This window comes from Sciurus vulgaris (genome assembly GCF_902686455.1).
Source record: "Sciurus vulgaris genome assembly, chromosome: 8".
Classification (NCBI taxonomy): domain Eukaryota; kingdom Metazoa; phylum Chordata; class Mammalia; order Rodentia; family Sciuridae; genus Sciurus; species Sciurus vulgaris.
Genome location: NC_136468.1, coordinates 411,796 through 439,769, shown reverse-complemented (window position 1 = coordinate 439,769; position 27,974 = coordinate 411,796). Strand labels below are relative to the sequence as shown.

The 27,974-nt window shown below is 48.9% G+C and overlaps 1 protein-coding gene across 3 annotated transcripts in view; it reads right to left on the bottom strand.

Moving 5' to 3' along the window:
• Positions 1-27,974, bottom strand: part of ESYT2 (extended synaptotagmin 2) — a 74,171-nt gene that overhangs the window by 5,378 nt on the left and 40,819 nt on the right. For 2 of the 3 annotated variants that reach the window (XM_079150662.1, XM_079150664.1), the window contains exons 7-18: positions 24,663-24,718; positions 20,250-20,370; positions 17,792-17,968; positions 17,037-17,119; positions 15,855-15,903; positions 14,685-14,774; positions 14,145-14,240; positions 9,819-9,881; positions 6,554-6,628; positions 5,307-5,393; positions 2,849-2,998; positions 1,388-1,734 (exon numbers count right to left, since the gene is read on the bottom strand). In XM_079150662.1, coding sequence (XP_079006788.1) covers positions 1,388-1,734; positions 2,849-2,998; positions 5,307-5,393; positions 6,554-6,628; positions 9,819-9,881; positions 14,145-14,240; positions 14,685-14,774; positions 15,855-15,903; positions 17,037-17,119; positions 17,792-17,968; positions 20,250-20,370; positions 24,663-24,718 — 1,394 coding nt within the window. The remainder of the gene's footprint in view (positions 1-1,387; positions 1,735-2,848; positions 2,999-5,306; positions 5,394-6,553; positions 6,629-9,818; positions 9,882-14,144; positions 14,241-14,684; positions 14,775-15,854; positions 15,904-17,036; positions 17,120-17,791; positions 17,969-20,249; positions 20,371-24,662; positions 24,719-27,974) is intronic. The other variant, XM_079150663.1, reaches the window with a different exon arrangement.

Genomic DNA, 27,974 nt, shown 5'->3' with positions numbered 1-27,974 from the left:
AGCAGGAAGAGTCTGATTTCTTTTTTCCCAAAATAATGGACACGAGATAGTGTTAAGGAAAAAGTGAGACTGGACCAAAGATGGCCTTGCAGATGTGGGCGCAGCAGGCACTGGCACCTGGCATGCTGGAGAGCCACCAAGGAGCAACGCCTGTCCCTCTGCCTCTGTGCCTCTCCTCCGTTTCCCACCACTCGACGTCCCTTACAGTGACAAAGAAGTTTCAAAGGTCAGCCTACTCCTTTCACTTAGGGGAAGTGTTCACATCTGAAGCTTTGATAACTGGATTGTTTTTCCTCCTTTCTGAAGAAACCATCAGCAACATCTATGGATCACAGGGCAACACGGCATCCAAAGACAGACACACAGGGACTGGACAGCAGCAAATTTTTGAAATTTTGAAATTTTGAGATGGAATCTAAGTTGCTGAGGCTGATTTCAAACTTGCGATCCTCCTGCCTCAACCTCCTAAGTCACTGGGATCACAGGCGTGCAACACTCGGCCTGATGGCCTACTCTTCTTCGTCGTCTTTTTATTTCTGTATTGAGAATGGAACCCAGGGGTGCTCTACCACTGAGCTACATCCCCAGCCCTTTTGTGAATTTTGAGACAGGATCTAGAGTTAATGAGGCTGGCCTTGAACTTGTTATCCTCCTGCCTCAGCCTCCTAAGTCCCTGGGATTACAGGCATGTGCCACCACACCCAGCTGGGCAATCTATTCTTTTACAACAAAGATAAACTTTCTGCCACACCTTCACACATGCCATACCGTTCACCAGGGCACCTTTTGAGTCTGTCTTCCTGGGATGGTGGGAGGTGCAACAGCTTCATGGGTCCAAGCCCTTTCCTTTTCCATTTGGACGACCTCTTACTCTACCACCTCCTAAACCTTAAATGGTAAGGTCCTAGAAAATGGCAGGTTCTCTTTTTTCCTTTTTTTTCCTAAATATATATACATACATAAGTTGTAGATGGACACAGTATTTATTTACTTTTATGCGGTGCTGAGGATCAAACCCAGTGCCCACATGTGCTAGACAAGTGCTCTACCTCTGAGCCACAGCCCAGCCCTTCTTTTCCTTGAGTCAGGTCTCACTAAGCTACTGAGACTGGTCTCCAGCTTGCTGTCCTCCTGCTCCACCTCTGAGTCCCTGGGACCACAGACGTCTGCCCACACACCCAGCTTGGCAGGGTCTGTCAGACGCCGCGGGCCCACCGGCACCGCCTAAAGTTCTCCAGTGAACTCAGGAGGACATCTCCCGCCCTGCTGCGTGTGGGACGTGGACTCTGCCTGCCTACAACCCGTGACGTGCCAGATGAGCACGGCTGGACGGCGACGACCCTCGTGCCAGGCGCATGGCCTGTGAAAGCCGGCGGCGGACATTTACTTTTCGAGCTGTCGCAGCCTCTGCCGCAGCTCCTGGGTGGCGATGGGCAGCGACACGTCTGAGGCGATGCTGGGGGTGGGCTCTTTGACGGAGGTATGACTTGGAGAGGCCAGGAGGCTGGAGGAGCTCCTGTCCAGCTCGCGCTGGGCCTTCTCCTCCACAGCAGGCTTATCCCCGCCCCCGGTGACTGGTGTGGAGAGGGCCGTGCTGCTGCCACTGGTGCCTGGGGACGCAGACGCCTGGGACGTGACAGGCGTGTTCCTCCCTCCCTTGGATACGGAGGGTCGTTTCACTTGAGCCGAGTGCTGGTGGTCTGCAGGCCTCTCCTGTTTTTCAAGATGGAGCACCTACGGGTGGAGATAAACGAACACTGAACGGTGGCGCTGGCCACACGGGACGCCCTCCTGCACAGGACCTCTCAGAGCCGTACTCAGTCTTCTCTTCACCGGCTCCATTACCACGGGGGCACTGCTCTGCAGAAAGTCTGATCAGACGTGGCTTCTGCAGCACCACTGCGGGGCCTCCTCCACATGCACACTTTCCCACTGCACCTGCCCTGACGGAGACGGAAGCCCTCGTGCTGCACAGGCGTGTGCGCCAGGAACCCCAGAAAGAGGAGTGACGCAGAACCCTGCCCTCCAGCAGGAGCATCCCGTGCGCGGCAGAGGGGGGTGGCCACACTGCCCATCGTTGGAGCTGGGGCTGGCATCCCCCTGAGCGTCTCCTCCACTCCGGGGTTACTGAGATGGTGGGAGGGCTTACATCTCCTTGCTTATGGCATCCCTGGATTTTTTCCAGCTTTTTTTCGATACCCAGTGTCTTGGCCAGGTGCAAGGAGACCACTTCCACTGTACCCTCAACAGACTAGTCTGTTTTAAATTTGTTTTAAAAGCTGGCTCTTGGGGTGCAGGGGGAGTAGCTCCAGTGGTAGAGTGTGAGACCCTGTGTTCAATATCTGGCACTGCCCCCTCAAAAAAAGGAAAGAAAAGCTGACTCTTCAATTTGTATATGCTGATTAGTGAATTTTTAGCATATTTACTGGTTTTATTTCCAAATTTCCTCAGGTATTTACAATGGTCTATTTTGGACAAATAAAGTTCTTCTAAGTTCTGCCCTCTTGCTGGGTTTAAATTCTCTCTCCTGAACAACTTTGAAAATTCTGCTTCAGGAGAGAACATGCGGATGGGGAAGTAGCACCTTCTGATCGCAGGTGAAAACGGGGTGGCAGGCAGAGGCGGCAGCGGCCCCATGAGTGGTCCTGGGCCTGCCTCGCCACCTGCAAGTGCTGCGGCCGTCACAGGCCGGGTCCCAGGAGCTCCCAGGGCCGGGCAAGGGGCTGCCCTCCTCAAGCAGCACCTCCATGGGCCCCTGGCACCACTTGCCCCGTTGACCAGGACCAGGTGCGGCCTGGCCAGCGGCTGTCTCTTCCCACACGGCACCTACTGCAAAGGCTGCACGTACCCTGAGGGCGAGCTTCATCTTCAAGGTGCTATTTGGGCCTGAGTTGCTGAGGTGGAACCGCTGGTTCATGGCCATGTCGTCGCTGGCGAGCAGCTGGCTGAGCGGGACCCGCAGGCTCCCCAGAGAACACTGGTGCTGCTCGTCTTTGACCTGCAGTGGAGCACAGGCACACGGCGCTCAGGGGCATGGGGACCACAGGATGTGCAGGGAGCCCACAGAGCCAGCCTCTGAAAACCACTTTAAAGAGCCCAAACGCGTTCAGCCGTGACCTTTAGGTGGCGCAGCAGGGAACTCCTCGGGAGACAGAGTATTGCCGCAGCAAGGCTCCTCCCGGCACTTCCTCCTGGCAGGCGCCACGAGCACCACAGGACATGCCCTGTCTTGGAGCCCTTACCACAAGCCTGGGTTTAGAGGTGTGGCCTGCAGGACTCTGGAGGGTGGAGGAACGGTCCTCGGGCCCTGCGAGAAGGCCAGTGTTCACGTGCGAGGCCTGCACTGGTGACACGTGGTCGTGCAGGAAAGGCTCCTCCAAGGACCGCTCGCGTCTTCCCTATTCAAAGTCTACACGGTTGGCTTGAAAACTGACAATATCTGCTTTAAAAGCCTGGTAATCCACTGGGCGTGGGGGTGCAGCCTACCACCTCAGCCCCTTAGGAGGCAGATCATAAGTTCAAGGTCAGCCTGGGCAACTTGGGGAGACCTGCCTCAAAATAGAAAAAAAAAAAAGGGGGGGGGGCTGAGGGTGTAGCTCAGTGTTTCAACGCTCCTGGGTTCGATTTCTAGTAATGCAAAAACCAGAATGCAAAAACTCAAACCACAACAAGAACCCTGCTGAACAATAGCATGGCCATCTTTAAAAGTAAGCTTTGGCCTTTGTCTGACACTGAGTGAAGATTAACCTGACACAGACCTAAATGCAAAGTTAGAAATACGACCTCCAGGAGGCTGCAGAGGAGAAACACTTAGAAACCACGAGTCTGGCAATTATCTCTCAGATAGGACATGGAGAGCATGAACTGAAAAGAGAACGGTGAAAAGCTGACCTTCAGCACACTCTCAAAGCTTGGCTGTTCCAAAGACTGCTACAAAATGCAAGCTCAAGTAACAGATCAAGAGAAAATATTTCAAAACATATATCCAAAAAGCAGTTGTTTCTAGAACATATTAACGCTTCTCACAGTTCAGCATTAAGAAGACAAATAACAACAGCGGCAGAGGCGTGAACGGGCATGGTGCTACGGCAGACATGCAGAGCACGGGAACACAGGAAGGCTGCTCGCCCTGCAACCCACTCCACAGCGCTGCGAGCAGCTGGTCCTGCCTCGGCCCGGCTCCAAGGCCTGTGGGCGCACGGAGCCCGGCACCACGTTCTCCTGTGCACACTGCCTGTGATAAAGTTTAACTGACATACTAGGCACAGCGAGATATGAACAGCAGTAAATAATGAAGTAGAATGATCTTTAATGATGTGCCGTCATAAAAGTTGAGTTTCGAAGTAACTTATACTGTACTCGCCCTCCCCACATCATTTTTGGTACTGGGGACTGAACCTGGGGTGCTCTGCCACTGAGCTACCTGACTAGCCCTCTTTAAAAAGTTGGGAAAATTTTAAAGGGTCTCATTAAGTGTAAGTTGCCTATGCTGGCCTTGGACTTGTGATCCTCCTGCCTCAGCCTCCCATGCTGCTGGGATTTCAGGTGTGGCTGTGGCACAGGGCTCACCCTTCCTGTGATGATGTGGCCTGTGGTTTGGAGCAAGGCTGACCACAGGTGACTGAAGCCACAGGTGACGATGTCGCGGGGCCTGCTTTACCTCTACCCGCTAAGCGTGGAGCCTTGGCAGCATGTGCAGGGACAGCGCCTGCCACACACTGCCAGTGGGGGTGTGAAAGGCACACCAAGACGATGAGGGTCACCCACATTCTGTTCCCAAGCACACCCAAGAGCAACGGAGGCCGGTCCTCACAAGGACTGCACGCCACACTTGGAGCAGGTGCGTTCGTGAACCTCCTGCCAGCCCTGCACCCTCAGGTGCTGGACAAGTCCGTGGGGGTGGTCTGTCCCAAGGAGTACTACACATATCCGTAACAACACCGCAAACCCCAAAAGCACTACACAAAACGATGCAGTCAACAGAAACACAGCTGTGTGACTCTAATCACACAACTCTAGAAAATCCAAGCAAGTGACAGTGAGGGCCCAAAAGGCGGATTTGCTTGCCTGTGTGTGTGTGTGTGTGTGTGTGTGTGTGCGTGTCCTGAGTTTCAGAGCAGCAGGGAGCTTTGCCTGGGCACAGGTACGGTCGTTATCCTGGTTGTGGTGATGTGCCTGTGGGTCTGTCTATGTCTTCATCCACAGCCACCTGTCACAACTCATCCAACTGCACATTTAAATATGGGCAGCTTATTACATGTCAATTCCATTCCAACACATCAGTTAAAAAGGTGCAAACAAAATACCTCAACTTCAAGGTCTTGGCGCTTAGGGTTGTGAACAAAGAAAGTGAAGTTTTCCTCCCACACGGGCTCACTGGTTTTGTACCGAATCTGGAAGAAATAAGCCAGTATCAGCTCTGCAATACTTTGTGGGAAAGGGATCCCAGTGCTGTGCTTACTGGTTCAGTGTGTTCAGAAGCACAGGATGAGTTTAATATAATCCAGGACATATACTCATTGTGCATGCACTATTACATTATCAAGCTTGGGAGGTGTTGAAAAGACGGAGGACACGCCAGGGCTTTCTGAGTGTGTCAGGAAAGCAACTGTGACGGACTGGACCCGCCTACTTAGCTGGCCTGTGTTCTCCCTCTTCCTCAGGGCCTGGCACATAGCCTCACGGAGTTGCTGAGGGTGGCTGTGCCCTGCGATCCTGCTGCCTCAGCTTCTGAGCTGCTGGGGTCACAGGCGTGCACCACTGTGCCTGGCGTGGGCCCACGTCTTGAAGGGTTGACAATTACAAATGGCCAGTGACTGTAACTGAATGATTTCTGAAGTGCTTTCTCTTTGATTAGGAAAGGAGAACGTATTTCAGCTACAGCGATTTTTGCTTGCTTCCTCCCTCCCTTTTTGTTTCCTTTCCTTCCTTTTACTGTGAATTGGACCCAGGGATGCTCTACCACTGAGTTGTACCACCAGCCCCTTTTAGTTTTAAGTAAAAAAAAATTTTTTTCAGATGTAGATGGACACAATGCCTTTATCTTATTTACTTTTATGTGGGCTGAGGATGGAACCCAATGCCTGGCACATGCTCTACCACTGAGCCAAAACCCCAGCCCCTTGTTTTTATTTTGAGATAGGGTTTCACAAAGTTGCTAAGGCTGGCCTCTAACCTGCTACCCCATCTCAACCACCACAGCAGCTGGGGTTACCACACCTGGCAGCAATACCTTCTTTCAATTCTTGAACCTATCTTTATTTGCTTAGTTTTAAGCACCGCTGGTTATCTTCACATATTTATAGAGCTCAAAAGAACCTTGGGGAATTTATTCTACACATACCTATAAAATCAAGGAATAACACATTCGTATGGTAATTTTTAATGTTATTTTAAAAAACATTTTTTTTTTTTAACAAATTAAGTAGCTGGTTATCAACAAAATTACTGTTCCAAGGAAACAAGGCTACGGGAAACCCAGGCCGCCTTGGACGCAGCAGTGGCAGTGACATGCAGCGAGGCAGCCCTGAGCAGCAGCCAGCTTGGGACTCACCTTACTCTCCCGAGCCTTGTGGCCAACCGACATTTGGACAAGAGGGTTTGGGCTGCTGTTCATTTTCTTCCCTGACTATCCAAAAAGAAGAAAAAATAGACAAAATAAATAGACATAGATTTTGAAAAGGGCCTACTAAACATGAGATCTTGGCTGATACTCAGAGTCACTTCTATTCACCTCTGACGTTTCAGATAGAGGGACTACATGGGAAAGTAACCACACAGCAACTGCTAAGCACACCTGGGCCATAACTGCTCCAACCACAAAGTGAACTTGAAAACTCACATTCATGTACGATTTTTCTGTTGAGACAGGTTTCACTGTGCTGCCCAGGCTCAAGCCACTTTCCTGCCCGGCCTCTCAAGCTGCCAGGACACGGGAGCTTGCCGCTGCAGCAGCCGAACCTGATTCTTATATGTGAAACTTTTTTTTTTTTTTCTTTTTAATTTTTAAAGCAAGCTTCTCTATGAAAGTTAAATCTTAAAAAAAAAAAACTTTAATGTTAACTACAGTTCTCAAAACTTGGTAATAAAAATATATAGAAGTGCAACGAATGGAAACCAAAGCACACGTGAGACGAGTGGTGCAAGAGTGGTACTTCAGAACACTCCTCTGGTTGGAGGAACAGAATGCCGCTGGTTCAGAGGCACGGCTTTACGATCTCAACTCGGCATGCTCCGTTCAGATACACACAGCTATCAGACATCAAATCCTGCTTACCAGCTGCAAGGCCATTTTAACTAGGAGAATAAATGTCAGTTTAGAATCATTAAATTCAGCAGATATAAACATGATGGGAAAATTCGGGAATAAGAAAAAACGGCAAGAAGCACAATAGCACATACAGCTTATAAAGGAGAACACAGTAGGACAAGAGGTATGTGTTCTGAGGTTTATTTACAACTTAGCCCCACGAGGAGATGCCATTAAGATCTTGTTAGTGGAACTTAATTAGAAGGTCACAAAAGTGCTTTTAGTTTAGTAATTCTGAGTCAATCCTCAACACTGCAGCCGTGAGAAAAACAGGTATCAAAATCAAAATTGTTGGAAAAAATATTCCTAGCCAAGATCTACTGTAATAATCTATTTTCTGGTTCATCTTTCTGATGTTCATACATTCTGAAAAATGAAATAAGTACTATTAAAAGCCAATGTCCAAGGCCGTGGAAGACTGGTGGAGAACCCTGACTCTGCCGCTAGCTCAGTTCTCCTTCCCCTGCAGACGCCAGGGGCCAGCTCTGCACTCACCCTCTGTGACCAGCTCCCCTGGGAATGGGCACAGCAAAGCAATTGGTTCTGGCCACTGAGAAGGGCAGGTCCCTGCCAGCTCCCTCCACAAGGTGGCGCCACCAGCGAGGGACTTGAGTGAGCTGTCCCTGCTGCAGGTCTTGGACACAGCAGCAGAGCTCCATCCTAACTGCTGACAACACTTCACCGCTGAGAGAGCCTATCTACTTATGGATCTCACAGTTTCAAGACCCACTTTCCCCCCTTCACTTTCTAACATCTCTGAAAACAGAATGAGGCTTGCAATTGCTGGCATTATGTGCTTGCTCCTGGGCAGTCTGCAGCAGTAAGACAGCTGTCACTGCCTGGTCAAGTTACTGCGCTTATGACTTCCTTTCGGATATGCACGTGATAGTAAAAATCTGTCTAATCTGAATCTAAAAAATTCTAAGTATAAAACAAACACGATCAAAGTACAACTGGCAATTTATAATCTCCCTTAGGGGTACATAAAATAGCAGTGTATCTTTTCTTTTCTTTTCTTTTTTTTTTTTTTTTGGTATGAGAGATTGAACCCCCAGGAGTGCTCCACCATTGAGTCACATCCCCAGTCCTTTTAATTTTGTTATGGGGTCTTGCTAAGTTGCTTAAGGTCTTGCTAAGTTGCTGAGGCTGGCCTCAAACTTGTGATCCTCCTGCCTCAGCCTCCCAAGCCACTGGGATTATAGGTGTGTGCCACTGCGCCTGCCCAACAGCAAGAAATCTTAAAATGGATGGTTAGGTTATATGAAAAAAGGGTAAATCATTACTAAATTTTGGACTATGACACAATATTCAAAATGCATTAGCAGAAGTCAAAGGCACAAAGTGAATGCAATATAAGCTGTTAAGTCGGACTGCCTCTCGACCCTTGAAACCTGTATGTCTCCATGACTATACCATGGGCGCGATGCCATCTCCAGAACCTTGGTGGAAGGCTTTCTTAAGTGGGCTAACATAACAGAACGATGGAAACACCTTTGCTTCCACCGAGGCACGTTCACATGCCCGTCTGCTTCCTCATCAAGTCAAAGCAGCAGATGCCACTCGCACCCCAGTACAGCACAGAGTGAACCCATCTCCCGGCTTTAGAGCCTGCCTTGCTGAGCGCTGTGCTGCTGGCCAGTGGCCTTCCTTGGCAGTGCCCAGCAAGCCCCCAGCGTGCTGTGGGCACGGGTGCCACCGCCTGCTGACTGGCGCACACAGACTGCTCCCTCCACCCGCGTGTCACTTCTCAGTGCAGAACAACAGACGTCAAAGAGCAGCCTTTGCCAGCGTCCTTCACTGCAAGCCGACTTATTTTTCTAGGTGAAATAACCATTCCTGTTTCTTTGGGTTTTTAAAAATGAATTATTTTAAAAACTTCCCCACTCTAAATATTTAAGCCTAAAATATTCAGAGAGATTAGGAAAAAAAAAAAAAAGTCATAGAAAACTAACAATTTAGCCAGCAAATACATGCTAACATTGTGTTTTGGGAGTGGAGCTCAGTTTTCAATAGACCTCATTTAAAGATTTCAAAGCTTTCGGAAAGATCTATCGCCCAGACCCACAGCACCAAAGCCACGAGGCTGTTGCCTCAGAGAGCCCTACTCAACATATTGGAAGAGGCGATTTCTTAAAAGCAAATTCACAATTTGCAAGGCGTGTCTTTAAGTCACAATCTAAAATTTGGTTGAGATTTTAAGTAGAACTTCTAGATCACCATTTTCACAAATTCAAGTTCAAATGAAATACAGATGTTTCAATTGCCCTAGAGGTAGCTGCCTCAGGCCGAGGGGAAAGACATGATTTGTCATTGGAGCTTTGTAAAATTCACCTTCCGAATTGCCATAAATTCTTCCACCGACCAATTCTTGGTAGTAACAGCAGGCTTTCTTCCACGGGGACCCCAGCCGGGGCTGGTGGGGGAGGAGCCTGCCCACGCCTCGAGCCCTCAAGTATCGTCTCTTTCAATATGCCTTGGTCGTGCTGCACCCTCCAGGGACACTTGTTACCTTCAGCGCTCTCTGAACCGCAGCCTTCTTCAAGACACCGGGGTTAAAGTCTAATGGGTTATTCTTTCAGGTCAGAAGAAAATGAATACACCAAGGGTTAATAAAACGTGCAATGAGGAGCTTATGGAAGGTTAATGACACGAACATCTAGGAGAGTAAACACAAACTTAAGCAAATTCCCCCACCATCGGACTCCTTATGCCCAAGATTTCACCTTAGAGGCTTTCAAAATGTATTTCCTGCTCTCCATGATCTTTTACTCCCCCAAACTCTGTCCTGTGGGACTTAAAAAATTTAAGAGTGAGATTTTAGGAAGGGCTCTGTTTATTACCATCTGCCTGAGTAAACTAGAATCGTTAACTACAGACCCGTGGAGCTTGGGAGCCTGGCCCTCAAGGGCAAGCACTGACTGTGCAGACCTCACAGCGACTCTGCTGATGCGCACGCTGGGCAAACGCGGCTGAAACAAATGTGATTGTTATTCCGACATGCGTCAGTTACAGGGAAACCAGGAGGGCTGCTGTGGTGTGGGGCCGGGGGTGTAGGAGGAGCCGTGTGGGGTCAGGGAAAGCTGTAGCTTGGGTGTGAGAGAGACCAGGTCACTGAAGTACTGTGGGCAGGTGTCCAGGCCCAAGGCTCAAAAGTCAGGCATCATGTCCCCTGGGCCTCTCACCACCAATGGAGGCAGCAGCAGCACCTGGACTTTTTGTTTAAAGGAGAGCCAAAATAACATGCATAAAGCATCCCTGCCGGAGGTCTGAGTGGTGTACAGCGGCACTGTCATGTTCGGTGGGCCCTTCCGAACCCCACTTGTCCCAGACACATGTAGTGTCCACACGTAGAATCATGCGCTCATGAACTAATGAAGTGACAGCTCCACACTCACAACCCTGCGGCCTCAGGCCTCCAGTCTCAGTCATTCTGTCCTCCGTGTTGTCCTGTCTCCTAATCTGCAAAATGACATCGACAGTGGAGGGACTGGCCGAGATGCAGCTGCAGGGCCTTCCAGCCTGCCTGGCTCCTGCACAGTGCTCCTTGATCTCGAGTCATGGTGTGCGCCTGGCTCTGGGAAGCTGGCCACTGGAGTCAGAGTTCAAGTGCAGGAGGTGACGGAGAGGAGGAGGGCAGAGCTAAGAGAGCCGCTGCGAGGAGAGGTGGAGCCCACTTGCAGCAAAGCTGCTCTTCAGTTCTGGGTTGGGACCCTGGTTGGAGAGCACTCGGCAGTGAGGAGACGAGGTGGAAGGCAGACAGCAAGGGCTGCTTGGCACTGTTACTCGTTACCACAGCCAGCTGTCAGGAAGACCCAGGGAGCTGATCTGACGTCACTCTGGATGGTGACAGAAGCGTCCACATTCGCATATATATCCTAACAGTAAAGCACCGTTGACCATGCCGGGGGAGCCCGACTGAGAACCCAGCAGTGCCACAGGCTAAATGCTAAACAGCAACGTAAAAGTCTGGCTCGGGTTCAGAAACACCTCCTTTTTACAAAAGCAGGCAGCTACGGAATGGCAAAAGCAACTTGGAAAAGCTCCTAGAGACAGAATCTACACACACAGCCACTCGGTCATCCACTAAGAAACGCCTGAAGCAGGACAGCACAAGCCTCCTGGTCTTGGATGGGTGGCAGGTGAGGCGGACCACTGGGAGGGCCACAGGGTCCACCTGCCACAGTGTCCACCTGCTGGTGTGACTCAGGCCCCTGCCTTTCCTCATTGGTAAAATGGGGCAGAATATCTATTCTTGAGGTGCTTTCCTGCACACCTTCTCTTTTGAAAAGCAGGAGTACGCTGAAGATGCGTGTGGAAAACTCTGGATACAGAAATAACGTCTCCAGGAGAACGCAAAGAGCTATCACGACAAGAGTCCAGGGGCGAAGGACTCTGGGACCTGGCCAGTCACAGAGTTCAGTCTGCAGGGTGACTTCTAGACTAACGAGTGAGTCGTTAGTGATTTTCTATAGCCCCTGAGCAAGAGAGAACACATCCTGACTGACAGTACCTACCCAGAACAGTACCGGGTGAAGGTCCCACACACGTGGTCATGGGAACCGATACAATGAAATCAAAACAAAAAGTGCATAGAAATCCTTCAAATTCCTTAAAAGGAGCTGAACAGTGAACTCAAAGTGGTTTTCTGGTCCTCAAGGGAGAAGGCTGGCTGTCCCTGGGGGGGCACTGCCTGTCCTCACGTGACCATGCCCTGTGACAGCGTGGACTAGAGGGATGGACTAGGAGAAGGGAAGCTCTAACAGCGCTGTGTTGGTCAGGAGGAAGAGGCAGACATGGGAGAGTCTTGGGAAAGGTAACAAGGAGATTTACATCTCACGTTGAGATGAACCACAGAACAATCAATTTTCACAGTATGGCTTCGTTCTTCTCATAGCAATTTTAAATTTTTTACAGGCCAGTAGCAATTGAGGCATCTCAGTGTAGTTCATCTCCCATCAGATGCACTTGCCAATGTTAAAGCAGTGTTACACTCTACGAAACCAGCACAGGGCGATACACAGAAACCGAAATCATGCAGGAAGATGACAGCAGCATGCCCCATCACTCCACACGAGCAGACTGCACAGAAGACCCAGGCCACACTCCGCAGAACCCACGCAACAAAGGAAGGAACCTGGAGGACTCACAAATAGTGTTCTATAGACTGAGGTAGTATTCTCACAAAACACTAGTCCCGACGCTCGCCTCTCTTTTAAGTAGCCACACCCAAAGTTTCCCTCGAAGATACTCTTAGGAAAGTGGAGATGGGAGGAAAAAGCAAAGAACGGTGGATCGTGGTCAATGTGCGCACCAGAAGCTCAGGAAAACGGTGCAGAGGCAGAGCCAAAGGATCCCAGCTCCTGGGGACCCCAGCAAAGGCGCTCACCCACACCACACGCCACAGGCAGCGCTGGGCCAGGATCCTTTGCCTCTGACGGCCACAGCATACATCATGCACAAAGTGCCCAGCTAACACAAGATCAGAACAGTCACTTTCCTTTTTTCATTTTTTGCTTATGACAGGATTGAAATTTCAACTTAATGGACAAAACACATCAGTTCTACAGATGGGCCTAAGTCTTTCTTTTCTTTTTTGAGGTGCTGGGGATTGAACCCAGGGTCTTGTGCTTGAGAGGCAAGCATTCTACCAATTGAGCTGTATCCCCAGCCCGGCCTAAGCCTTTCTTGCCAGTTCACCCACCCTATGCTCTATATCCTAAAATATAAAACAAGTTCACTTTCACTGGGCATAAGTCATTGTAACATTAAGACATTTTATAATAAACATCATTGGTTAAAATCAGAAAGTTCTGTATGAAAAACTATGTAGTAGGGTTAAATAATAATAAAGTAATGTCTCTCAAAATGAAATCATAATAGATAAAGCCATAGATTTAGATAGATTGACAAAGAAGTTAAGGTAAATTCTTTTAAGAAAACTAAGAATTTAAGAAGTTAAAACCAGTCAAGAAACCTTCACTGAAAGAAAGTAAAATGATAGGCTGTTACAACAGAGTAGTCATCCTCCCAGCATGAGAAGTACTAGATGCACAACTTCAGCAACCGTAGAGAAGCGTGGCTTACCCAGCAAGGTGGGACCAGACTGAATTGAACACACGTGGTGAAGTCCTTGTGTGAAAAACACTTGTGCAGTCTGCTTGCTTGTCTGTGTGAGTGGGCGTTTACTGTGCAGAAAGAACTAAGCAATGGCCAGTCTTGGGGCAACCTCAGTACCTGGTAGCAGTGTTCTTTCTTTCAAAGAAACTGGTCATTGACACAATGAAACAGAGAACTGCCTGGTGAGCAAGTATGTGCCCGAGCTGTGGGCTGAAGGCTGCAGTGTGCCCGCCTTGACTGCCTGCGGATCGCCCTCTCCAGGTCATCCCTAGCCCTCGACTCTGTACAGCGTGTCTGCTCTTCCTCGGGACAAAGCAATTCTGACGTGAACGAAGGCACGTCCTTTCAGGCTGCATGCAGCGTCTGTTTGCAGCGGGTCGTCAGATGCCCACCACTGCTTTCTGTCGGGAGCTTCCTGGTTCCTCCAGGGTGTGGCGGCTTTTGCACTGTCGTGCTACAGCGAGGACAAGTCTGGAGTCCCCTTCCAAGCAGAGGTGATTTCCACAGTTAGACAGTGAGGTTTACTGACTAGAGATGGATCTAGACATGCAGAGCAAACACTGACTTGTGCTCTCTGCTGCTACTCTTCTGCACTGCAGTGAAATCAAACAGCTAGACAACACCAGGCGCCACATTATGGGTGAACAAAGAAGTGGTTTTCAAGCAAGTTGTGCTATCTAGAAAAAAGCACCCAAATGAGTGAGCACTGCTGTCTTACCGGAAGGTTCCGCGCTGAGTCCAAATACAAAATCAGCAGTGCAGAAGAAAGGCCATCATTGGCTTGGTCTTTGTCAGCTCTGATGTCCATCAGGACCTAGGGGAGGAAAAGGCCTTCGTGTCTGTCCACAAGACTGCAGACTGTTCCTATCTGATGGTATATGTCAATTATGCACAAGAAAACCACAAAAGTAAGAAATTAACTGCTCAATACGTGCAACAGACTGAAAACTGGAATAACACGTGTCTTTGAAACAAGATTGCTATCCCACACAAATTGATCAAATGAAGTAAGTGATGGTGTATGGCCCTCCTAACCCTTTACTGCAGCAAGCAATTTTCAAGATGTATAAAGCAAGCACATGACCCACAAATCCCATTTTAAAAAATTCCATTATCTTTAATTCATCCTAATGCTACTATAGAGACATAGAACACAATAATCAAAATCACTGGCATAATTTTTTTTAGTTAAGGAACAACACTGTCTGAAGAACCTGATCCCGTGATCAGCAGTAGGAGGAGAGTCAGTGCACGGCACCTTGTCAAGGTTCGAGGCATCTGGCATCAGGGTGAGCCACTCCAGCTTCAAGTGCAACTTCCCTCTGGGAACCTCGTCCAGAGTGAACCACTGTGGGGAGAGTTTAAGTTTGCACGGCACTGCTGACCAGAGGCCCCAGATCAGAGCCACCCCCCTGCCCGAGCACGGCTGCTCAACGAGCCTGAAGTGCTGACCTCACATCGTCAAGGTTGTGCCAAGCAGCACAACCACCACCCCCATGCACACAGGACTCCAGCACTGGAAGTCCTATACGTGACTCGCAGGGAGTTCAGAGGCCAAGAGACGGCCAACACTGGTCCCCAGGCACCGAACACTGGCATCAAACATTGGCTTAAAAACCACAAAACGGTTCATCAAAGAGGGTCCCCAAACACTGAGTGATAAAAAGAGACAGCCCCAAGGCTGTGTTCTGTCTGCCTGTGCAATGCTGCACTCGGTGCTTGGCACCCAACAGGTGCATGCGAAACTGTGTCTCGTGGACACCGAGCAATTGTGGGCAGACGGCCACTCTGGAAGCAGCAGGATCTCAACGCCAATCTGGCTGGTTAGAGCTTGCTGCAGAAAACTGACCTCTTTTAGAAGTCTCTATACATTTTGCCTCTTTGATGTTTCTATTTTGATAGCAATATCCCTGCTTGAGGTAATATCTTCTTGCTGTAAATTCCTATAGTATTTATAGACATCTTATGATCTGATTGCACATGCCATTTCTGCTATTCACTCCAGATATCATTCTCATTACTGGTGGGGAGAGTTCTCAGACTCTGCCCCTAACCCTGCAGGATGCCACAGGTTGCCTGCCAGAGTCAGCTTTGTGTTTTGTGTCCATAAGAATTTCTAGCATGTGGCAGGTATTCTATGTGAATCATCTGATTTGACCTTTAAATTTATTTCTTTTTAGTTTATTTTTAAAGGCCTAATTCTTTTGTTGCAATTGTTTTATTTTTTGATTATTTTTCTTTTTATTTTAAAATTTTTTGTTATTTTTTAGGACCTGCATTCTTAATGTTTGTGGAGTGATGCTGTCCGTTCAGGACCAGCCAGGATTCCTGCACTGAGCAAGTGGGCAACAGCATGTTCGCCCACCTCTAAAACACAGGGGGCACTTAGGCAGTGTTCACTAAGTATACAAACTCAGAGAAAACTTACTTCATCCAAGAGGCGCTCCTTCTCAACTTCAATAAGATCAATCATAAGACTGCAGGAATAACAACAGAGACATTTAGGGCATGAAAACACAGCTCCTACACATGGAGTGACCTCAGCAAGCACCTGTCCACGGAAGACTACTCTAAGACACAACCCAGGTGATCAGGAAGCAGGATGTCTCCCAGAGGGTCAAGAGGAGAGGACAAGAGTAGGCTTGCACTTCTATGAGATCAGAGGCGGAAGTTAGAGCTGTCAAGAACTGACCCCCTCCGCGCAGTGCACACACCAGTCCTCGTGATCTACACGCTTTGCTGGGTACTGCCAAACATCACTGTGGACGCGCTGTGCACAGGTGGAGTTGCCCGTGGGCCCCCCCATTAGGGTCCCACTGAGGCCTTGGTCGGCCTGAGAGAAGCCTGCTCTCCTGCAGAGGGCGCCCAGCCTACGGGCAGCAGCGACTGCGATGGCCTGAGGTCTGGGGCTTCTCTCCGCGTGCCTCCTCTCTGCCCCACGCTGGAGGTCTGTGTGGACCCCTGTGGCCCTGCCCTGGCAGCAGGCAAGACACATGGGCTGCTCTTGACAAGGGTCAAGCCTCTGCAGTGTCAGGCATCTGTTCCTGCATTTTTTTCTGTCATGATAAATTAAATTAAATGTTAAAGATCAGGTAGAAGCCTATTTTTAGAGTCCATTATCTCCAGCTATATAAATTTTCAATTTAAAAGCATTATTATTACTACAATATGTACCATTTCATGCATATAATATTATTCTCCTGCAGTACAGTGCTGCTGAACTACACCCCCACAAATCAGTATCTGTGAACCACTGTAGGACAGCAAACTGAAGCAGCTTGAGAACCCCTTTTTACAGTCTAGAAAGAAGCACCCCTGAGCAAACCTGCAGAGCAGGCTCCCGGGTACTACTGAGTGTCCCAGCAACTTCAAGTCCAACCGGCGTGCTTCAAGCAGCCCCTGGGTGGTGGTCACTGTGATGGGCCACCAGAGCTAGAAGCTTTTCTCCTCCTCAGGGTGACTTTTTAGGAATTAAAGTGCCTTAAGAAATTGAATGTGAAAAAAACGTTGTATCTAAGAGCCATTGAAAGACACACACATGCAAGTACATAGTTTGAAGCTAGTGTCTGTGAGAGCAGAGCCTGTGTGCCCACCACCACAGGCTCCTCACCTTCCCAAGAAGTCATCCTTGTCTGGGTCTTCATCAAAGAGCTCGATCTCCAGCTCCTGTCCGGGGTGCTCGTAGACCAAAGCCTGGAAGACGAATGGTTAGCGCTATTGCATGTTTACTGAGTCGGTCTGCTATTGCGTATGACGGTGAAGCTGTCCCACTCACCACGCAGAGTGACACACAGGGACGAAGGACAGAAGGAGGGAGGGGCCAACGCCCTGTGCGCTGGAGAACTATAATCCATGATTTGATCCAGCTTTCCTGGAATGTACCTGGGGGAAACCAGGCCACGTCAGGAAATCCATGCCATCCTGTACAGCGCTGCCCTTGCTGCCCGACCCTGTGCGGCCTGTCCTGCGCAGTCAGGCCTCCCCAGGTAAAGCACCAGGTGCCACTCAGTGGGGCAGTACTAAAATCATGTAGCTCTCCTTCACTGACATGTAAAGCTGTCCAGATGTATCAAATGCAAAGTTTGCAAACAGTATGATTTCTTTTGTGTTTATGTTAACAACCACACATGACATTTGATAATTAAAAAAAGACAAGCTATTCACATTATGAAAAATATTTCTGCCAATTCTTCATTTTGACAGCATTACAGAATCAAGGTTTAAAATCCTATGTGTTCACGTGGCAAGAACACTATGAGGAAGGGAGAGAAGGTACGATGCTTTCAAAGATGGGAAGTCAATACAACAGAAGTTAAACAGTGGCCTCCTGACACCCAGCTCAGCACCCAGGGCATCATGCCGTACCTCGTACACCTCGTTCCACTTTGGACTCAGGTTCTCTTTGATGACCTTGCTCTGGAAGATTTGGTTACCCACCCGGATAATTCCATAAGGGTCTGACTTCCCCTTGACAAGGCCCTTAAGATAAGTGTCTTTCCCCTGAAGATCCTGAGCTTCGATGAAATGTATCCTTAGGACACCCTGAAAAAGAAGAGTGAACCATGGAGACCATTCACTGGTTAATTTATGGAGAACTGGGGGCAGCTGTGTGCCTGACCCTGTCCTAAGATCTGCTGAGGAACACAATGACCTCATTCCCTTGTAGCATATATCCCAGCAGAGTCAGCAAAGATGTGGCAGGTCAGAAAACAAGGCCTGAGAAAAAGGTGATAGTTGCTGGCCTTGTGGTGCACACTTGTAATCCCAGCTACCTGGGAGGCCAGGGCAGGAGGATCTCAAGTCCACCTCAGCAACTGAGCCAGACCCTGTCTCAAAATAATAAAGAAAAAGGGTTGGGGACATGGCTAATGGTAGAGCACTTGCCCATCACGTGTGAGGCCCTGGGGCTGGTCCCAGTACAGGGGCGGGGCTGGGGGATGAGAGCACAGGAGTGGAGCTGTCTGGAGGGGAGAGCAGCTACCTCAGACACAGGAGAGACTGAGCAGACGGTTGCGGAGAACTCTCCGGGCACCGAGGGCAGAGGCCTCGCGCGGCCACACCGAGCCGTGGGTCATCAACAAGCTCACGCTGTGGTCTCGGTAAGCAGTAACTAACAGGATAGGGGACACCAGATCTGTGACGACGTGCTAGATATAACCATGACACCCAGATTTCTGTTTTTTTTTTTTTTTTTTTTTTTTTTACCAGGGATTGAACCCAGGGGTGATTGACCACTAAGCCATGTCCCCAGCCCTTTTTAAAATATATTTAGAGACAGGGTCTCACTAAGTTGCTGAGGCTGGTTTTGAACTCCTGGTTCTCCTGCCTCAGCCTCCTGAGTGCTGGGACTGCAGGCGTGCGCCACTGTGCCTGGCAACACCCAGTCTTCAGAAGAGGATGAAATGCTATCGTTAAACCTGCTTTATAGAGGACAACACTGGAACTTGAAACAGGCATTCCCCATCAACTTTAAACAGTATTTTTTCTCAATTGTTGTTTGATAAAAATCATTTACTCATCTTTCTTTCAAGGCAAACAAAGGTGATAAAGTTTGGCAGGGTAGCATTCTGTCACTGAACTCCTAACAGAAGCAGAGGCCATGCCCCGGCTGGACTGGCACAGGAAGATGAGCGCTGTGGACGCACACCGAGACCGTTCTCCCTCAGGCTGGCCTGTGGCTGAAGCCTGGAGGATCTGGCCCTGCTTTTCAACGGCACTGGCTCTTAGGCCTGGTGGGTGAGGGGCAGCAAGTTCCAGGTGGGATCGGGGCTCACTGCACTCAGGACAAGAAGGCCCACGCCACGAAGGAGCATGAGGGTTTCCCCTGCAGGTCCAGAGGGAGCCTCCTGCATGAAAAGGGAAGACACTCCTATGCACACTGGCGTCACACTGCGTCTGTCAAAAGCCAGCAGATGACTACTCCGGACTCAAATGAAAGGTGCACGTGACTCTTAAAACTCGAGGGTGTTCATGCAGCTCTGCTGATCTGTGTACTACTGCCAAGATCTAACTAATTTAACCATAAAAGTAGGTGTGGTAAGCTGCCGCCAGTCCAGGAAGCAGGTGAGAACCACATGTCCTTGAAACAGCACCCGCCTGCCTCCTGTTCAGTGAAAACCGCCTGGCAGGTGTCCGTGGTGCCCCCCTGCAGACTGCACCACAGCAGCCGTCTCCCTGACCTCTGGAGGCTGACATCCAGACAGACGTGAGATGGGACCTGACCCAGTGGCTGGCACACTCAGGAACACCATCCCCTCAGGGCCAGCGGGGCTCCACGCTCAGGTGAGCGGGTTCACGACCTCTGCGTGAAGGGGATTCTGATATCTGGGACTCAGCTCTGTGGGCGTCACCCTGACTTAGGGTGCAGAAACTAAGGCCCAGCCGGGCCAGTCACATGTCCATAAAGCAACGTGCCACGAGGGTGGAGCGTCTGCTCATCCCACTTTGTCCAGGCGAGCTGTTAAAGCCCCTCTTCCACCACATTACTCGTCAGGTGGTCCAGAGAAAGCAAACACAAGTCACCATATCAAAATTCCCATCCTGTTGGTCACCGTGCTCGCTGCTGAGTCACAAACAGGTGGCGGGGCCTACTGAGGTGACCAGTCTGGAGAGCTCCGACCCCACTGCACCGTGAAGGCAGAGAGGGCGGGGTCCACCTGTGGCCCTGGAGTGGGACTCCAGGCCTGGTGGGCAGCAGCACTCTCAGGAGGGTGGCAGGCTGGATGTCCACCTCGTCAAGACCACGTGGTGGCTCGCGAGACCGTGTAGTGCCCGCCTCACGGGGCAGGCCATGGAGAAGCAGAGGGCGCTAGGGCACACTTACCTTTGGTACAGGAAACCGCAACTGGGCTATTTGAACTTCGCTGACGAGAGGAACAGTGATGCGATTGGGAAGCACCAGGTAGTTTGATATTATATCCAAAATGATAGTATCAGATAAGCCACTGTAGTTTGGGAGGTAAAAAGAAAAAGCAATCAGACACGTCACTTACTCACTATCAATAAACGTCGCCACCGACACAAGGCAGGGTCCGCTCACTGGGCCGGTGGGCTTGCTTCTCCAACAACACGTTCAAAGCCAGCACTCAGGATTTCAGCAGGGCTGAGCAGGGCAACTAGGAGGTGGGAGCTACTCTTGTTCTAAGTAAGTAAACAAAACTGGAGCTACACTTCATGATTCCTAAGTGACCTTTCATACACTCCTGCCCAGCCTCACCATAGATTTAATACTGAGCTAAGGTACATTTCATTAAACATGAATTTATTTCAAACATAAAAGTGCAGAGAACACACTGACCCATTCCGTGTTTCTGTGCACATTGAATTTCTCTCCTGTTGGTGCGAGCTCCCATCAAGGACAAGGGCTTCATCGCTCTCTTCACACTGAGTAACGCGCACCACTGCACAGTGCACTCGGTAAGAACACAATCGTCTCAAGGAACGTAAGTACTGTGTGTGCGGCACCTGGAACTGAACCCAAGTGCTCTAGCACTGAGCTCACCACCAACCCATTTTAATCTTTTATTTTCAGACAGCCTTACTGAGTTGGTGAGGCTGGCCTCAAAACTTGGGGTGCTCCTGCCTCAGCCCCTGCAGTTGCTGGGATTGCAGGTGTGGGCCACTGTGCCCGGGTTGGCTGTGGATCCTTCTGGAGAGACATGAAGGGCTCAAGCTAGTGGGCACTGAACACAGGCTGTCTGAGGAGGTACCAGGTGGTGCTGTGCTTAGGTACCTACTGTGTTCTCACATGGACATGCCCCAGAACATGGCTGGTTTGTACTGAAAGAGTCCCTGAGTGAAGTGTTCTGGAGCATCCCCTTGCTGCTGTGCTGGTGAGGGAGAGGTAGAAGGGCGTGGGCAGCCAGGGCAGGATGGCAAGGGAGGAGGTGGGGGCAGGGCCAGGTCAAAGGAGCATGGAGAGGGTCTCCTGATGAGGTCAGCCCCCTGGCTGATGAAAGTGCTGATGGACACAAGTGGGAACCCAATCGGACAGACATTTCCATACTCATGCTCCTAAGAAACAGAAAAACTGAAACAGACGTGTGGGCACAGGGCACCAGTCAATAAAAGTGAGGAACAGGTGGACAGAGGAGGAGACAAGGAGAGGAGGAAACTCCAGAGACTGAAAGGAACGGGCAGAAACCTGTTCCTGAGAAGGGAACAGGTCTGGGCCCCTTCTCTTGGAGAAGTCTGTCACTTCCACAGGAAACCTGCTGCTTGCTATCTCTGTGTGCTGTTCTTTGATTCTCTGCTGACCGGAGGCAACAAACCCAGCACCCCTGGACGGTACCTGGTGTAGTTCCTGCCACCTGCCCTGTGCCCAGGAGCCAGAGGTCACTGGCCAGTGCTCCACAGACCCTGCTCCCCACAGTCCCACCTTCCTGGACACTGGTGCAGATGCTGCTCCTGGCTTCCACGTAGCCTCCGGGCGAGCAGTGGCTAGTCCAGGAGGCGCCAGTCCCCAGCCTGTCAGGGGCACCGCTGCTGCTTGCCAGCTTCCACCCTGCCTGTCACCCTCGTCCCTGCACCGCCCCACGTTCCTCCTGGCAGGGATGCTGCAGTGGGGCTGGCCACGAGGTGGGGCGGTGAAGCACTCAGACACCACCCCATCAAGCCGTTTCCTTTCTGCAGCCAGTGAGGATGGCATGTGGATGCCCGGTTCATAAGCCGACACTAAAGTCCACTCTACCAGGCTGGCAGAAATTGAACACTCACCTTTTTATAAAATATCTATAACATGCTTGCTATAGTTCTGATTTACTTGACAATCTTTGAGAACTAGGCGGCCCAATTTTATATTATTTTATTACATATACTATACACTAGGGAATGTTGTATTATTCAAAATTTACATAATTATGTAAGGTTCATGTATAGCGTACATATAACCTTATTTTAAAGGGGTACTTTTTATATAGTCCTTTTATACCACAGATAGCTCATTTCTGAATGGTGTATATATATTTACCCCTGTATATGTATGTAAGAGTATTCCTAATACAATTCTATATACAGAGAGGATATATAGGGATATTTTACAGAATATATACGTAAGATCTATACCTAAGTCAATGGCTAGAAGCATATTAAATAAAACGAAGCCAGATGTGTGTACGTATGTGTGTTGTGTGCATATATCCCATTCATATAAAACAGTCTGGGACTGGCTGCAGTCTTGCCAGGGCCTGGTGTATCCTCGGATGTCATCTGCAGCTGGTAAGATGATGTGAGTTAGAGGCAGACACTCAATAAGACTGCCTTCTATGTCAGTCCTCCCACAACACTGAAGGGAAGCAAAGGAAAACAAAACTTTCTTTTTTCCTTTTTGCAATACTAGGGGTGGAGCCCAGGGAACTTACCACTGAGCCACATTCCCATCCTTTTTGTTTCGAGATGGGGTCTCACTAAGTTGTGAGATCCTCCCATCTCAGCCTCCCAAGTAGCTGGCACTGCAGGCATGCACCATCACACCTGACTAGAATAAACTTTTCTACACTAGGCTGAAGGGGTACACAAGAACCAAGCCTCATCACCAGAATCACAGAACTCTGTCCAAGATGGGTGGACACAATGCTAAACCAGGAACTTTTTCTGACTAGTGGGAAGGGTTCACTTTTGACACAGAGCCAAGGCTGGCAGCAGCTGTGTGAGGCAGGAGCCCAAGCAGAAAAGCAGGAGAGGCTCACACTCAGGGGACGCTCTGTGAGCAGGAGCAGCTCCCTGAGAGCAGCCATGGAGGACTCTGTTCAAGCTGCACCTGAGCTCTGAGAAAGTGTCTCGCTCAGAGTAGGCAAGGCACTCAAAGCCTCTGTGCTGGCTAACCAGACAGCCTTAAAGAGTCTATGATTTGGGCTGGGGATGCAGCTTAGTGGAAGAATGCTTGCCTAGCATGAGCAAGATTCTGGATCCAAACCCCAGTACTTAAAAAAAAAAAATATTTCTTAACTTACTTTCCTCTTTAAGATCATCTGAGGGAGTGGGCACGGGAATAGGAAAGACAGTAGAATGAATGGGACATCATTTTCCTATGTTCATATATGAATACATGACTCGTGAAACCACAGGTAATGTACGACCCCAAGAATGGGAAGTTATACTCCATGTGTGTATGATAGGTCAAAATACACCCTGTTGTGTATATCTAAAAAGAACAAAAAGTATATCATTTGAGTGGGTCTGTTGTTCCTAACGGCCATTTCAGAGGCATAAACAAACATGTGGGAATAGAAAAAATAGTCTGAAATCCAACTTTCATAATCTAATTTCTAAGCTATTTTAGGAAAAAATATCCACAGATTAACAAAACACGCTCTAGATATATAACTTTAAACAATAAGTTATGCATTTTAACCTTCAAATACAACAGTAAAGCCACACAGCACGTGTATGAGGCTGCAGTCCCAAAGGCTCCTGCCCGTGGTGACTGCTGACAGGCTCCCTGCCACACCCAGAACTGTACAGGGCCCTGGGGGCTGTAAGCAGTGGTAACACTGCTTTGCCTTCTTCCGTGGCACACGCCTTCCATGGTCTAGATGCTTTTACACATTATTTTTGGTACTGGGAACGGCCCCCAGGGGAGCTTTACCACTGAGCCACATCCCTAGCCCTTTTCGAGACAGGGTCTCACTGAGTTTTGCAGGCTGTCCTCGGACCTGGGATCCTCCTGCCTCAGCCTGCTGGGTACCTGGAACTACCCAGCTCCTGCCACCTCCTTGGCTCTCAGTTGCTTTTTAAGGGGCACTTTTCCTTCTTTTTAGATACTAAGTTGCTACAAATAACCAAAGGGATTTCCAGTGACAGGATACAGAAATGTCACACCTAGGCTGCCTTCTCGTTCCACTCCTTCCAAGGAGGAAGGACAAGGGCAGCCACAACAAAGGACAAAGAGGGTTTGTTTTGAAGCACAGATTCCTTTTTTCCAAGTTTTCTCTATTGTTTATGGGAAAACAGTAAAACACAAATTAAAAAAATTAATTTACAGAACACTAAAGGGCTGCTACTTTTCTCATATGCTACACTGGGACAATGCCTCAGGATGAATAAGCCAGCCAATGGAAGTGGCCCGTGAGCTCTCCTGACCTGTGGGGCTGAGCAGCGCCCCTCAAGCTCCCCTGCTCCTCAGGGGCCCGCTGGGCAGACCACCTGGGAGACCAGCTCTCAGCCTCCCGTCATTTCCGACACCGAGAGGCGAGGCCTCACCAAGCAGCCACTGCGACAGGATGCACACAGGACTTACTTCAATCCAGGGATGTCCAGGAGGTTGGTCAGTCCTGTCCAGTTAATCTCTAACAGCTGTTCAAAGAAAGGGGGGCAAAATGTTAAGCATCCATTTGCTTCCAGTCGTCCATCCAAATGCACATGGCTCACTTCTCGTCAGTGAAAGAGGACAGCACACACGCCTGCCCACGCCTCCCAGGGCTTGCGTGGGTGCGTCAAGGACATCTTCCTCCCCGTGTGTGGAGGCCTCTGGTTTTGTTCTGTTACACTGCATGGTTTTCTCCAGAACTGTACAATGATGCACGTGCCCCTCCTCTTACAGACAAGCACTGTGAATACCTGAAATTTCTACTGCAAGTGATGATTCAGTGAATGTCTTTCTACACACGTTTTCTCATATGCAGACCAGCATTCAAAAGTAGAATTTGATGTGTTTTCATAAATTAACCTAACTGACCTCCAAAAACACTACACCAATTTATATTTCCACCAAAAACGTGAAAATGTCTTTCCCATACCTTCACCAAAAATAGATGTTGAAAAGCAGCCCATTTGGCAGTTAAAACAAAAGTCACTTTAATACCTCTTTAATTTGCATTTTCCAATGAGTGGAACACATTTCATCCATTTATTTGACATTTGTTATCCATTCATCTCAGAAAGTAATTCCTACAGTTAGCTAAGATTCCATTAAGTGGATGTGGACCAGTTAAAACCCCTGACTGGAAACACTTTTTCCTATCAAATGGAAGCACACATCACATAGTAAAATCACTTATGTGTTAGACTTGTAAAAATGCTAGGTGGAACTGCATGCTCTCATAGCCAGGAAAACAAAACTCTTCAAATTTGTCCTGGAAGTCACTGGTTACATGTAAATAGGAACTGAAGAGTCAAAATTCTGTTGGATAGACTGAAACAAGGAAAAAAGCATCAATTTTTTTAAAAGATCCTTCATGACTAATTTTTTACAGAATGGGAGAAGTGCTACATGAAACCCATGAAGGAAAAGAATAAGTAGTCAATCTTACACAGGGAGTGCAGGGTCAGGGCGGATCTGTGTGTTGCCCAAGTCCCTGCTGCTTGGGCTCAGAGGCAATGCCTGCCAGGGGCAGCCACCACCCGAGCTGCCTAAGCCCAACAGAGCTTCTAGGAGGAGGACTCAGGCTTGGGAGCATGTCCGACTCCAGGGCTTGGCATTCCGGATCACCAGAAGGACTGCTGGGAGCTGGTATGGGCCACACCAGGGACACACGTTGTGCAGGGGCTGGACTGGTACTGCCTGGGCAGACTGAGAAGCACCATGCACTCTCATCAGGAGTGTGAGATGCCTCAGGATCCAGCAAGAAGGTGCTCCCCAGTGCCACCACCTCTGACCTCTAAAAGCAACTGTGTATCAGGCAGCTGAAAATTCATGAGCTTTACTCTTAGTTTTGAAGTTCCTTTTTCTTGATCACAGATGCATCAGAGGTGCAGTGTGGAATCTTTGTATTCAATTCAAGTTCAGATGCGAGCACCTCAAAGATGCTGTCACAGAAGACGGCCGCAGCATCTGCAGAGCTGAGATGGGGAGCCAGACCGACTCCAGGACAGGGACATCTGCTAAGGGGAGATGGAAGCTTCGACGTGCGAGTCTGTGATACCACTGCGGGTGAGAGAGCACCAGGAGAGAAAAGTCTGCTTCTAACAGCACCTCAATGCTAAGGGGTCTGTGACCATTGTGTCACTGTGCGGCTGCCTCAGAAACTGAGTCCTAACGCATTAGAGCATTTGACCCTAACACTCTGGGAAACAGAATTAACAATCCTATTAATAGGACTGTCAATGCAGTCATCTTTTAAGAAGACTATAATGCAGAATACTTGAGAGCTGTGTTATAATGAGACTTTATTATGTTTCCAAGTAGCTACGTGGTATTTTTGGACCTGTTAAATATTTGAGTGAGACAAGGGCTGGCTTTAGAACTAAAGTCAGTGTGAAGCTAATTTTAGTTGTTGTTTTGGACCTGTTAAAATACTCAGGTGAAACAGGGACTGGCTAGAACTAAGAAGGCTCAACTGCCACATAAATTGCCTTCTGGATAAAAATGCAAAAGATGACAAATGTAACTTGTCACAAATTGTCAAAAACAAGAACATATATAAAGTGAATGAAGAACAACCAAGAAATCTGCTCCCAGCCCTGTTTCCCCAAGATCCACATACTTTATGATATTACTACACGCAGCAATCTCAAGCACATGGCCACAACCAGTTTTGGCATCCTACTTGTTTGATCAAAAAATAATAACCCGGATCATAAGAACTGACTCTAGTTACAGTGACTCATTGGCTTTTCCTCCAGATGCACCCCGCTGCAGATCAGTGGAGAACAGAAAACATGTCCTGGGCTGACGTCAGAAACTCACTACGTCCTGTATGATTGTGCTGTGTGGAAATTCTTGCAGCTAGCTAGGTGGTGAGGAGGCTGAGGCAGGAGGAAAGCTTAGGCCCAGGAGCTCAGGGCCAGCTGGGCAACATGGCGAGACCTTGCCTCTTACACCAAACACAGAACAGAACAAAAGAAAAACCACTGTAAAGTGTATACCAGTTGGCCTCTAATTATTTTGTTTAAAAAAGTATGCTTCTGCTTTAACCAACGGAAACGTTGACCTATCTGTGGGTAGCCTATTGCATGAAGATTTAAAGGTCTGATATGGCACTAAAACAAACATTTTCCAGTATCTTAAATATTAAAAACTGCTCATAACTGGAAAGTAAAATCTCCACAAAAGGGTATTAGTAACTAGCTGTCCTTGTGAGCACTGAGAAACGACTCTCTGAAGGTGATCTAGAATTTTGAAAGATGTCATTCTGTCACAGAAGCAAGGGCAAAAGGCATCAAAAGTAGGAAAAATTTCTATTTTTTTCAAAGAGCATGAAAGCATATGTAAGAGCATAAAGGTTTACTGGAATAAGTCAAAGAACGAAGCAAAACAGATACATATCTTAAAATTACACATACAACTGGCTTAAAAAGTAGGTTCAAATTTAGAGTTTTTCACAAATCTGGGAAGAACCAAAGTTTGAATTGTAGAGATGAGAAAACTGAGACCCAGAGGAAGTGATTTCATCTGTAACCCTCTCAAAGTCATGCTGCATGACAGTAGAGCAGGGTCTCCCCAAGGGGCCACGTGGGAAGGAGCTCTCAGCCAGCCCTGCTCCCAGACTCTTACCCGCGTGGCCTTCCTGGCCCTCCAGCCACTCCCACAGGAGGGCCCTGGCCAGACCTGCTCCCAAGCCTCCCCACCCTGGCCTGGGTGGCGCTGGCTCCTGCTTCTTCCTCTCACAGG